The sequence below is a fragment of the Camarhynchus parvulus genome, chromosome 4 (assembly GCF_901933205.1).
Source record: "Camarhynchus parvulus chromosome 4, STF_HiC, whole genome shotgun sequence".
Classification (NCBI taxonomy): Eukaryota; Metazoa; Chordata; class Aves; order Passeriformes; family Thraupidae; genus Camarhynchus; species Camarhynchus parvulus.
In genome coordinates, this window is record NC_044574.1 from 37,766,683 (window position 1) to 37,779,483 (window position 12,801).

The 12,801-nt window shown below is 35.2% G+C and overlaps 1 protein-coding gene across 14 annotated transcripts in view; it reads left to right on the forward strand.

Moving 5' to 3' along the window:
• NEK1 (NIMA related kinase 1) overlaps positions 1-12,801 on the forward strand; it is a 45,690-nt gene that overhangs the window by 26,665 nt on the left and 6,224 nt on the right. For 7 of the 14 annotated variants that reach the window (XM_030947321.1, XM_030947323.1, XM_030947320.1 and 4 more), the window contains 14 exons: positions 636-719; positions 1,264-1,347; positions 1,845-1,937; positions 2,960-3,055; positions 3,539-3,709; positions 5,190-5,258; positions 5,347-5,578; positions 6,665-6,817; positions 7,479-7,664; positions 8,246-8,366; positions 8,567-8,652; positions 9,552-9,769; positions 10,332-10,486; positions 11,316-11,527. In XM_030947321.1, coding sequence (XP_030803181.1) covers positions 636-719; positions 1,264-1,347; positions 1,845-1,937; positions 2,960-3,055; positions 3,539-3,709; positions 5,190-5,258; positions 5,347-5,578; positions 6,665-6,817; positions 7,479-7,664; positions 8,246-8,366; positions 8,567-8,652; positions 9,552-9,769; positions 10,332-10,486; positions 11,316-11,527 — 1,960 coding nt within the window. The remainder of the gene's footprint in view (positions 1-635; positions 720-1,263; positions 1,348-1,844; positions 1,938-2,959; positions 3,056-3,538; positions 3,710-5,189; positions 5,259-5,346; positions 5,579-6,664; positions 6,818-7,478; positions 7,665-8,245; positions 8,367-8,566; positions 8,653-9,551; positions 9,770-10,331; positions 10,487-11,315; positions 11,528-12,801) is intronic. The other 7 variants (XM_030947328.1, XM_030947332.1, XM_030947333.1 and 4 more) reach the window with 3 other exon arrangements.

Below are 12,801 nucleotides of genomic sequence, written 5' to 3' on the forward strand. Positions count from 1 at the left end.
GTATTATTGATTTTTAATCCAAGCAGAAAACATGAAGTCAAATGATTCTTCTACTGTTCTATAGAGAACTTTCTTAAAGGTTGAAATCCTTTTGTTGACACGTCACAGAGTACATCACACGAACCAAGTCTATGCAGTGCATGTGTATTAGACATTTAGCACAGCTTGTTAGGTGTAATGAGTATATTTAAATGCTTTATTAGATTTTTGAGTAATCATTGTTTAAAAAGCTTAATTTAAGAATGTAAAAAGATTCCACTTCCTATTTTAGGCTTAACTCAGCAGTGGCAGAAATCCCAATCCTGTGCCACCGTTTTTATATAATCCAGATGTAGAAAACTCATATCCATCACAATTTAGGTTTTCTAACCTAAATTTTCTATAGCATGAGAAAATCAGAATTGAAGGAAGAAGGCAACTATGATTTTAGAGCTCTTGTCTCTCTTTGGCTGCTCAAAATTTTTAATTACTGCTGTCATATGTTTCATGTAAGTGAAAAAGGCTTATTGGTTAACTTCAGAACATCTGCAGATCTTTGATGGATTTGGTTTCTTATAAGTGAACCGTTATTGGATAAAGCAGATAATTTTACTGCCCCAGCCACCTTAAATTTGATACCATTAAATGGCAAACAGGGTACACTGCAAAACCTGGCAGATACCTATGGAGGCAGGTCCATTTCTGCAAGAGGAAGGAAATCCAGAAACAAGGAGGAAGAGGTATGCTTGCTGCGTGTTTGCCACTTTGCTCATCACAAAAATAGCACTATTTTGACCTTGACTGTGCCCAGTTTCCCTGCATGATTCCATCTGTGTAACAAAATTAAAGGACTTTCTTAATTTTTAGGAAATAATTTTAGGAAATAAGTTAATGTACTGAAGTTTGGGTGTGTTTAATTGTTTTGGTTTTTAAAATAATCAAAATAGTAGTTGTTTACATCAGTCTTTCTCAGAGTGGTTCTTGAACTTGATACACATAAGTATAGCTATATCCTAATCCTGTTGTGATAAATGCAACCTTTCCTAGGTTTCAGTAATGTAAAATGTAGTTATAATTAATACTGATAAACATACATTCCAATTTTCTATATTTTAATTACATGAGAATTTTTCTGGAGATTAGTATATGCTGGTGAAGTGACAACAATAATGTTGGGGGGTGGTTCACCCATTTTATTTCTTTGTGGTATCTGATATATTTTAAGTTAACCTTACTGGAGAGAGTTTCCATAGAGCTGAAACTTGTTTCATTTCTTTGTGTTAGGAATATTTGGCAAGATTGAGACAGATCCGGCTACAAAACTTTAATGAACGTCAGCAGATTAGAGCAAAACTTCGTGGAGATAAGGTTGGTTTAAAAATAATCTTCAATACTTATGGAAGTTGAGTGGTGGGGTGTGTTCTTTTACCCCTGGGGGAAGACTTTTATTTTAGGCAGTTTTATATAGAGACATATATTTTAGACTTTATATATTGTGGAAAAAACTGGAATTCTAGAGCATCAAACCTTTCTTGTATCCTTACCTGCAGAACATGGAGCAGTGATCAGGGGTGGCAGGTGAGAGCCCAGCATTGTAGGCTACTTTCCTTTGCAACAAGAAGCACATTACTTTTTTCCTGACTTATTAAAGCTTCACATCTTTTAAAACAAATCCTCCCTGAAAAGTCAAACAAATAGAACCCCCACTGATCTCAGAGATGAAGCTCTGTTCAAGTAAACATTGCATTTAAGCAAGGAGTTAGTGAAACTGACCCATGTTAGTCATATAGTCAGTTAAAATATTCTGACTAGGCACTCATATCACTCAGTGTTGAAATACATGCACTGATGATAATTCCATGAAGACTTTCACTTTGCAGAGTGAAGCTGCCAGTTCTGATGGACAGGACTCTAGCGAGGAAGCCGAACTGATACGCAAGAAGATAGAAACGCAGAAGGTAAGCATGGAGTGGGAGGAGATGGAAGTTACTGTTGTCAAATATGCCTTATATCTCATGAATTTTCTTATATTTCATTTTGTTTTCTATAGTTACAAGGGGAATGGGGGGAGTTTAACTGTATAGAGCAAACTGTGTTCAGCTGCTTTATCTTGGTAATTTTAAAACATGCTGAGACATAGTGTAGTCTATGCTTGCAAGTCAAGGATTTTCTGTATCCCAGTCTTTGAGATTTATCTCTAGGGTAGCTTTAGTCCTAATGGCAATTTGGTGTAACTAAAACCACATTTTGAGACTGAAAGGATAAAGGAGAGGTACCTTAGACAACACCTTTATTTTAGTTAAAGAATAAAGGAAGGCAAAACTCCTTAAATGGGCTGACATGGGTTATATGTGGATTGAAATGTGAGTTATATAACCCTGTGATGAATTACATTTAAAACAAATACATTTCATAGAAATACAGTGTTTAATTAGAACTTTATTCCATGTGGTGGTTTTAAATCAATAACTAGTTCACAATACTATACATAGCAACTATTGCTCTTATCTATTCTATGATGTTCCCTCCACCATCTGCAAAGTACAGTGTAAAAACAAGCTAACCCTATGCCTAACCTGAAAACTCAAAGTGAAACAGCAAGTGAAGCTTTTTGTATATGAGTAAGTTGGTAAAATTTGAACATAATATTTAATATTTTTTATTAATGCATTTGTCTTCAAAGATAATTTTAAGTAGAGTTTCTGTTTAAGATTACTGTGTACACTAAAAATACAAATCAAGAATTTGTATTTGTATATACAAATCTGCAATTAAATTTTGAGGAATTGCCGTTATTTCAGCATACATGATCAGTTATTATACATGTGTGGTGATTTTGTCAGTGGAGTCCTCCTTTCATAGTCTATACACTAGTGAGAGAAAAGGAGATGAGTAATCCAAGAATATTCCTTCTTAAAATGTTCCATGAAATAGGCTGCTTATGATTTTAAGCTGATCTTTTTTTGCTTGTTTACTGTAGGCCCAAGCAAATGCTCGTGCAGCAGTTCTGAAGGAACAGTTGGAGCGAAAGAGAAAGGAAGCATATGAAAGAGAGAAAAGAGCCTGGGAAGAACATGTAAGAAAATAAATCTGTTACATGCAGTTGAAGTATGTAGGGCCATATCTTTGTATAAATAAAATCCTATACTGTGATTTTTCAAAACAAGTAGTTCTGAAATGGGAGAGAGTATCCTGTGTCAGTCAGAATTCCCTGATTAGAAGCATAATCTTAGGTATGCTTGCAGGAAGACTTCTGAACATTATACCTAAGAATCATTAGGATCACCCCAACTATTTTATTAATCGTCTGTTAATGACCAAAAGTTATTTTATTTTCTTGTGTGCTATGGAACAAGTCCAACTAGTAATATTGTGACTAGAAAAAGCAGGATGTGAAGCTGACAAACTGGCATGCAGTGGGCAGTTGTCCTTTGTATGAATGTGTGGCATTATTGTCCTTTTGTAACGATTACATGAGCCTAATTGATAATACTGTGTTTAATGTGTAAAATCTTGAAGTAAATTTTTGATTTAATTTTTTTTAATTGCATCTATACAGCTGATTGCAAAAGGGGTAAAGAATCCTAACGTGCCTTTTCATGTGGAAGCTACAGAACATAGTCCTATGAATGGACTACAAGAGCCTGGAGCAGCTCTTCCTAAGCCACAACTTCCAGTGGCTGGTGTACCTGTCATCTCCATGACTTCTGCTTTGAAGGAAGTGGGTGTGGTAGGTACTTCTGCAAAGAGGGTAAAATGAATGGAAAGGCAATAAGTACTGACTGGAAATAGAATGTTTAGAGAAAATGTATAGGTTAGCTAGAAGATAATTAAGGATATTTGTTGCTTCTAATTAGGGAAAAGAAATTAAAAAAAAATATAAAGAAACCAAAGCTTGGAAGCTGTTGAAACACATCTGTATGCTGAAACTGAAATTCATGTTTTGTGCAAAATAGCTTATGCTGAGCCCTGGGTGGCAGTTTCCATTTTGAATGGAAGCCCTAGGTGGCAGTTATGTTTAGTTGGAAAAGACATCAACTTCCAGCATTTTCATCAGCCCCTTGAAGAGAGGAGTTAATGAGTTGGTTATTTGGTGGAAGTGAGCAGATAAATTTTGAATGATATGACTATGTTATACTAATGATTGATTGTTTTCAGTGGGCTTGAATGTGCTGAATATTACAGAGAAGACAAAGCTTAAGATTCTTGAGTCTGTTAGTGCTGTCTCTTCTTGTTGTCTAGAAGAGCACCCTAATTTCTGTTCTGCATATTCTCAATCCTGATATTGTAAAAACGTACACGTTTACCTCAACTGCTTTATGTTACAATTGTCAAACTGAGCAGATGAGTGTAACCTTGTACAATTTAAATTTTTAACACAATTTGTGTTAATTTGAATGCTAGCTTTTGTACATTTGCCTAAGCTCTTTGTAAATTTCAGTGTAGTGTGGTACTTCGTACTGTATTCAACCCTGAAGGCTATAGCTGTGGGAATAGAGTGAAACTTACATTAAAGAACATATGTAAAATATAAAATGTTATACACACTGAAAGACGTCAGTTGATAGCTGGAAAAGTAAATAATATTTTGGACAAATACTTAAATAATATTTTTAATAAAGCATATTTTTCCCACATGGACAGTTTGTCTCACAGTAATGCAAGACCGTGACTGTGGCAGACTAAAAAATAGCACACAGAGCAATTCGAATTGGAGAATACAAGCCTTGTACACAGATTATAAATTCTACATTTTTGCCTTCAATATGTAGTTTGCTTACTTACATGTCACTAAATTTGTCTCTTTTCCCTTCTGTTTTTTCTTCATACATTATCTTTGACTCTGTGCTTGCCACTTCTTTGGTTCTCTTGTAGAATTACTCATTTGTAGCATTGGAATTTGGTGTTATCTTGCTGTAGAGGTCATGTCTGGCTTTATCTCTACATGTTTCATCCTCTAAAATCTCATTTGTCTGTTTAAATTCAGTGATTCACTTGCTCATCACTTTTTGGTAGTGATTGGTTCAAAGATGGAGGGTACCCTTGAAATTCTGTCTTTGGGACAGAATAAAACAGAATAATCAAGCATTCTGTTTCAGCCTACCTGCAATTGTCATAGGAAAGGTTTTATTATGTCTGTTACTATTCTCAAGGTAATTTTTTTCTGACGTGTTCTTCTACTTTCTATTTCATGCTTCTGGGACTTAAAGGATGAACATATAATAACTGCTGTCCAGGAGTCTGAGGAGGAATTAAAAAAGCCAGATTTTGCAATACAAGTATGTCAAATTTGCAATACAAGTATGTCATTTAGGTATCCTTTCAAGAAAGGCACTATTTTAATACATATATTTGTCCTTTTTTCAGAATAAGCGAGAAATTCTGAGAAGATTAAATCAAAATCTTAAAGCTCAAGAAGATGAGAAAGGAAAAAAGGAGAGTAAAAATACCTCTGAATCAGCTGGATCTGAAGATGGTAAGGAACAGCAAGGTGACCAGCCACTTCTGGGAGATCGCAAAAAATGGGAATCTGGGGCCTCTGAGTTGGTCGTTCCTCTAGCTCAGCTGTCAATGGAAGATTCTTTCTCTGGAGCAGAGTGTAAGATCTTTTTTTTTTGTCACTGTCTTACTAGTAAATCAGTTTACCATGTGTAGTGTGTGTTTTTATAAACCAAGTACTCTTTATTATTATCATCTTGTTATCGGTTACATGTCATGCACTTCTAAAAAGTGGGTGGTTATGTATTCCCTTAAATTAGGAATAAGGCACAGGCTGGGTAGTTAAACAGCCTGCAAGAGATTCAATAAATAATTTCATCATTTCAACAACAAACAGTTACCTAACTAAATGTATGTTTAATTTCTTCATGTCTTTTAAATAGGCACTAATTTAACAGAAAGAATAAAAAGTATTTAAAATATATTTAAATTTCTTATTTAACTTGAAAATCCTGTTGTATTATCAGTAGTAAAAAAACAACTGAGGGTTTTTCTCGATTTAGATCTGTAACTTATGTTAAGCCTTTCTTGGTGTTTCCCTTTCTTAAATTGAGATTGTTATTCCAGATTTTCCACTTTCCTTCTCTGTTTTTTTGGTTGAAATCCCTTTATCCTGATTTCAGTATATCTTATTAAAAGTCTGTTTCACATTGTAGAAAGAAATAATCATTGAGAATGTGACAGACTTGCATTTTTGCATAGTAGTTTTATAGTGCTAGAATCAAGGAACTTTTTACTCTGGTTTTCTTTGTCGCTTTGTATCCTGTTTTCCTTGGAGGGAGAATTAACAGAAATAAATGTCAAAGGATAGCAAGACAAGAAACTTTGTAGTTTACCATTTCAAGTAAAGTTCAAGACCATTCCATGCCAATGTTAAACATTTCTCATACTGCTTTCTTTTGGAGTGCCTGAATTTCTGAAAAGAGTACTGCTGCTATTAAGTTGCATATGTCAACTGATATTGAATAACTCTGTTATTGATTGGAATTGGCAGAAGAAAAACCCTAGATAAGCACAGTCTGATTTGGGGTGAGGTGACATGAGTTCTGGCTTTGTCACCTTTTTAGTTTTAAGTTTTGTGGAGGTTGTTTGTTCAATTATTTTTATATATATTATTATTATATACAAAATGAATAAAAATTTCTAATTTAGAAAAGTTTTTCTATTTGTGTTTGTGTCCCAACAGGTCAAACTCTGGGAGAAGTAATTAAGTTAGATATTGGTGAACCTCACAGGAAAGTCTGGGGCAAAAGCCCAACTGATTCAGTTTTGAGGATCCTAGGAGAAGCAGAGCTGCAGCTGCAAACTGACATCCTTGAGGAACAAGATGAGATAAATGGTAAGCACAGTGGGTAATTATCTGCACTGCAAGTGTAGTGACAGTTTATCTACTGAGAAAGATTTGGAAGTAATAGAAGCATGTTCTTATACTCTCTCTTGCTTTCTACTTCTGGGTGTTGCCTCAGTTCTGAATGTAAGCACAAGCTGATACTGGAGGACACCAAAATATTTGAAACTCAGTGGAGTGGTAAGAAATTAACCAGGGTGTGCTGAAAGGAAAGGATCTTCATTTCACTGAAAAGTTTTAAAACTTCGCCTTTTAATAGAAACAATCCTATTATTTGAAAGGATGTCATCATCTGAATATTTCATTAGATGCTTCCTGTAACTTTGCTGGCAGCATGTGACTTACATATCAGTTGATTTTATTTTATTTTTTTTCCACCCAGTCAACTCCTGCCCTTAGTTCTTTGTAAGGACAAAAGGACTTACATTTATTCCAAATATAAATTTGTACTAATGATAACATAACATAAGAAATTAAGATTTTAAGATTTCTAGCTTTCTTCTTTATATAGTTGTACTAAAAGCATGCAATTTTTTTCTTCTGTTTTCCTTTAAAGAAACAAAAATTCCCAACTTACCTTATTAGCCACATTGCAGTTTATTATCCAAATATAGTAAAACACTGTTTACATAATAGAATTGTTTTCTGTTAGGTACTGCAGAACTTCTTGAAGGAGATCATCAGTCTTTATCAGAGGAGAAGGAAGAGAAGGCTTTTTCTCCTGTTGGAACTCAGTCTGCAGTACCAGTTGGTGTTACAAAGTCTGTCATAACTGTACCAGAAGAATCTCAGAAAACTGGACCCACCCTGGTGCAGAGCAAAGCTATTATGCTGGATGGTAACTCATTTCATCAGTAATTATACTTAAAATCTGTTTATTGAATGTAATAAGTGAAGTAACGATCCTGTATATATTTATATCTTCCCATAATTAACGTGCAGGTTTTTATCAACACATTTTAGGTAGGACCAGGTGCTCTCTATGCCTGTGTTGTAATCTGATTCAGTAATGTATTTACTAGATTTCCTGAAACATTTTTGTGCGCTTATAGAAAACTTCAGAGAACAAGTAGAATTGCAAAGTGCTTCAAATTTTTTGTTGTTAATTTGGTGGGGGTTTGGTTTATTTCTCCCCATCAGTTGTGCTGGAATCTTTTCTCCTGTGATATCAGCATCCTTTTGATCTCTGGGGGCATGTTGCTGAGGTTTTTAGAAGACATGGTTCATTGGAGCTTTAAGACACTCTTCTGGTATCAGAAAAAAACCCAAAACTTTTAGCTCTGGGACTACAAAACTTCTGCTGTTTCTGCAAAATTATTTAAGATGAAGGAGTTAAGTGTAGTCTTAAAATGTATACTTCTTCATCTTTTTGCTTGATTGGAATTAATTTTTAATGAGGTAAATGACTATTAATTTTAGAGCCTGATGATTTGGAAGCAGAGGTGCTAGAAGAAATGGAAGATAAAATGCACCAGAGTAAGGAGAATAAGGAGTTCCCTAGCACTGTTAATGAAGTGTGGGTAAAAGAGAAAGAAGATGTGTAAGTACTCTTCTTCTGACCTTTCTCTCCAGTTCAAACAACTGAGCCTTAACTGAGGTTTATTTGGACATGTCAGTTAAAATTACACTTAGCTAAAGCTTCATTGCTTGCTGCTGTGTTAGTTTTACTGCACTTGGTGACTTCAATAGATTCATGACCATTTTTTACATGGCATTTCCCCTTGATGTAATGTGTTATAGTAGGGCACAACATGACAGAATGAATGGGGCAGCTTCAGAGAAAGAAGCATTCAGCAAGGTGCAACCACAGAAGGAAACTCCAGCAGGTCAGTGCCAGTCTCATGTTCCATAGCTTGGCAGTGTGGGGTGCTTGAGTCACCCCTCCTCCCTTCATTAACCCCAAATGAGCAAGTTTTTATTCGCTTCTTCAGTTCTTACTTCTAAAAAGGAAATTTCTGATGGATTAGGAAGACAAATTGTGGGTATTATGTTTATCACTTTGTAGGAAAACATGTTACAAGAAAGCTACACTGTATAGATCAACAGAACAGTGGCCTATACTGATGAATGTCAACTTTCTGAATGTTACAGCTTTTTCACATGACTCTTTAGGATGTTATGAGAACTGATTATTTACTTAATAGAAGTGTTGCTTTGTTTATACACATTTCAAATGAATACTGAGCTGCAGCTCAATGTTTTAAGTGGCTGCTGATGACAATATTTTATCTTTATTGCATAGAAGAATTGCTTATGCTTGGAGGTCTGGGAGGTAACTTCAGAAAAAACATTGTCAGTGCTGTAAAGTATCATTGGTGATACTCTTGCATCTAGTTAAGGGTGACTTAAGCAAACTGGATAGGTTTTTCCCCCTCTTTGGACAAATTATATTGAGATAACTTCAAAGACATCTAGTATAACGTGATAAGCAATGGTTGAAAATGGATGGCACAGTATCAGACATGGACTGGATAATGAGAAAACAGAAGGCCTGAGAACAGAGCAGGCTATAGCTGGTTGTATATTCTCCAAAAGTTAAAATGTGAAAATTCACATTGTAATTGCACTTAATAAAATGATCAAAAATATTTTAATACTTTTAAAGTGCTATCTGCTTTTCTCTTTAATTGTATAAGAGAAATTAGTTAGGTAAATTCACAGCAGTTACGTCTTCCTTAAATATCTTGGGGTTGGATTTGTAACAGACTTTCTTTTATCACATCAGAAACTTGTTCCAGTGACTCTCAGCAAGCTGAGCCCTTATTCCAGAGGGTAATACAGCCCACAGCTGTACCAACAGCCTCACCAGTTCTGTCAGCTCAGTCTTCACAGGAAGAGTCTTTTGTACCTCGTTCACGTTCCATATCACCAGCAAGAAATAAAGGCAAAAATTCATTGTTGATTGGACTTTCTACAGGACTTTTTGATGCAAATGACCCAAAGGCAAGTTTAAATAACAAGAAAGAAATACCTTTTTGTTCTATAGTATTATTCTTACGTTCTTATTGAAGTTGAATGAGGCCAGAAAGATGGCACGACTCTTTCAGCAGGTGTTTGTATTTGTCAAGCCATGTCTGCCCTGTAGTTCAACTGCACTGTGCTCATGATATCAGCAAGTCTCATGCAGCAGTGAAAGTCTCTGGTTTCACCATTCAACATTCTATGTTCCAGGTGTTTGTGAAGGAATTCCGCTCTTTTTCTGAGACGTTACTGAGGGAGTTCATGAAGACATTCCTAACTTGCCCTATCTGCTTTCTTCCTTTTCTGCAGTCTTTTAGAATGATCACTACCTTGCCATCATAAACAATCACTGAACAGGGCAGAAAAGATATCTTGTCATTTCTGCCAACCAAGTGATTTTTTCCTGTAGGATCCAATCTACCAGCGCAGCTTCTGGATGTAAAGCAGGAAGCCTGAAGAACAGTGAAATCTCATTTTAAAGTATTTTGTAAACTCAAGCTGTCTTTAATATTGTTACCAACCAAGCTTTCTATTGCCTTTGTAGATGTTGAGAACATGTTCACTCCCAGATCTTTACAAACTGTACAGAACTTTAGTTGATGTTCCCAGTGTAGCGGATATGCAGCATCAACATAATCTTGAAACAGATGATACAGAAGATGAGCAAGCCAAAGAAGGACCCTCTGACTCTGAGGACATGTGAGTGTATCAAGTATTATAGCAGGCATCTTAGTTCAAGAATGTTTTTGGTTAGACACTAACTGTTATACACGCTATACCAGCATGGAGTTTTTACCCAGATTTTAAATATTTTGTTATTTAATTACTTTGTCTTGTTCCAGAGAATTGAGAAGCTAACGGAGTACACTGCATACAATAGCTATCTAAATTTCCTTCCCGAAATCTATCCAAGGTCTGTCTGGTGTCTGCAACTTGCATTTTGCTCAAGCAACTCAAAGTTGATTGCTATTGCTCTTCTAGAACTAAAAATTTCTTGAATATTTCCTTTCTTTTTGTGTTCTGGGAATCTTGCTCATTTATCTCCTCTACTGTTTAATTAGAATGTTCTTCAAGTCCCTCAAAATCTGATCCTGCAATTGACTATTCTCCCCAGCTTTGATAGTCTGGTGTATCTAGTCTGCTTAGATCTAGATTGGTATTTTGCTCCAGACACATTTTTATCTGGATTGAAAATGTTATATTTGCCAGCGTTCTATAATAGTGCACAAATACAAGGATTTTGAAATTACCTTACTAATAAAGTTGAATTGAGGACTTACTATCTTTTTATGAGACTGTGGGGTATCTGTTTATTCCCTGTGTTTTGCATGATACAAAGGTATCAATGCTGTAATCATATTGGACTGAGGTCACAAATAGCTGGGGGAGGAGGGTGAAAGGTGTCTCTTTTTTTCCCCTCCAGCTAGACTGGCTTTTCAATTTGCTGCTAACAAAAGAAATGAGCTCTTTCTACAGGATTTGTCTTGCAAAGTATTAATTATATAAACTTTATATCACATTCCTTTAGTATGTTTGGAGAGACAGACACAGATTTGCAGGAGCTCCAGGATTCAATGGAACAGTTGCTTAGGGAGCAGCCTAATGAGGAACTGAGTGAAGAAGAGGAGTCTACGTTAAAGGCTAATGCCATGGAATGCATAACAAATGGTACTGAGCTGGATGAAGGAGATGAAAATAATCCCAGCAGTGAAAGTGCTCTTAATGAAGAATGGCAGTCAGGTATAATTTCTGTTATAACTGTTTTGTAAGTTATTTGTTCATGTTAAAAATTCAGATACAGAATGATGTTTTAGCTTTGTTAACGTATAACAAAGTAAAGCTCTAATTGATAATTTTTATACATAAGTTGAAAGAAATCAGGTTATATTCAGACTTTCTGAATGTTAAGGTCAACATCTAAATGCCATTCCATGTTGCAAATTAAAGCTTGGCTGTTTGTTGGCTACTGATGGGCCTTTTTCTCTAAATTGTCTAAAACTTGGCTTCAAGGAAGATCAAAAACAGAATGCATTGTATGTCTTGAATAATTCATGGCTGTAAGTGTGAAAAAGAAATAGTAATTGACATGACTGGAGTATCTGGGATTCAGCTTAAATTACAGTTAAGTAATTTCACAGGCAATCAGAAGGAACATGAAATTATTCACCTTGTCCTTAGCCAAAATTAGGTATTAATGCAGTCAGACTAGAAGTGAGACAGATAAATTAATTACCGCTTTTAGCATTTTGCATTAGCTATGCACAACTCCTGAAGTTTCGTTTCTGTATTTTAAATTCTTGTGGAAATGGAAGTATTTTACTCTTACTGGAAAATGAAGTGCAACTAGAAATATAGTTATGAAAAGATACAGAAAATCAGTAACTCATCTAAAACAAAGCTTTGTGTAATTTTTATTGAAGAAAATTTTCAATAAATCGAACATCTAATAATACATTCCAATAATTATTTCGGGGTAAAATAAACTTTGTTAATGTCTTTAATTTTGTGGCATGCTGATGTTATACACTGATAACATGCAATTCTATCTGTGCCTGTGATTCTGCTGTTGTTGTAAGTGCTGAAGTTTAATACCAGTGTCCTACCTTCTAGATATTCCATAAGAATTTCAAGTTTCATTGTTGGGGCAGGGAGGAAGGCAGGCCAGCCTTCAAAAGGGTAACAGAGAGAACTTGAGACAAAATCTTCTCAAGATCTAGATGTTAAATAGAGGATTAGAAATAGCCTAATGGGTTTTTAACCCATATACAACTTCTTATTTTATTGATACTTTCTTATTGATTTGACTGTTGATACTTGAATGAAGGATGTGATTTGGTCAGGACTATAACTTACACAAGTCATATGTAAGAATTGCAAGTAGTAGAGTTCTAATACTACCTCGTGTAGTCTGTGATCTACCAGGAAATAGTACTTAAAGGTTTGATATACACTTTGAAATGTATGAAGTTTTTCCATGGTAGACAAGTTCTCTCCAAATTTGAATGCTTATTTAA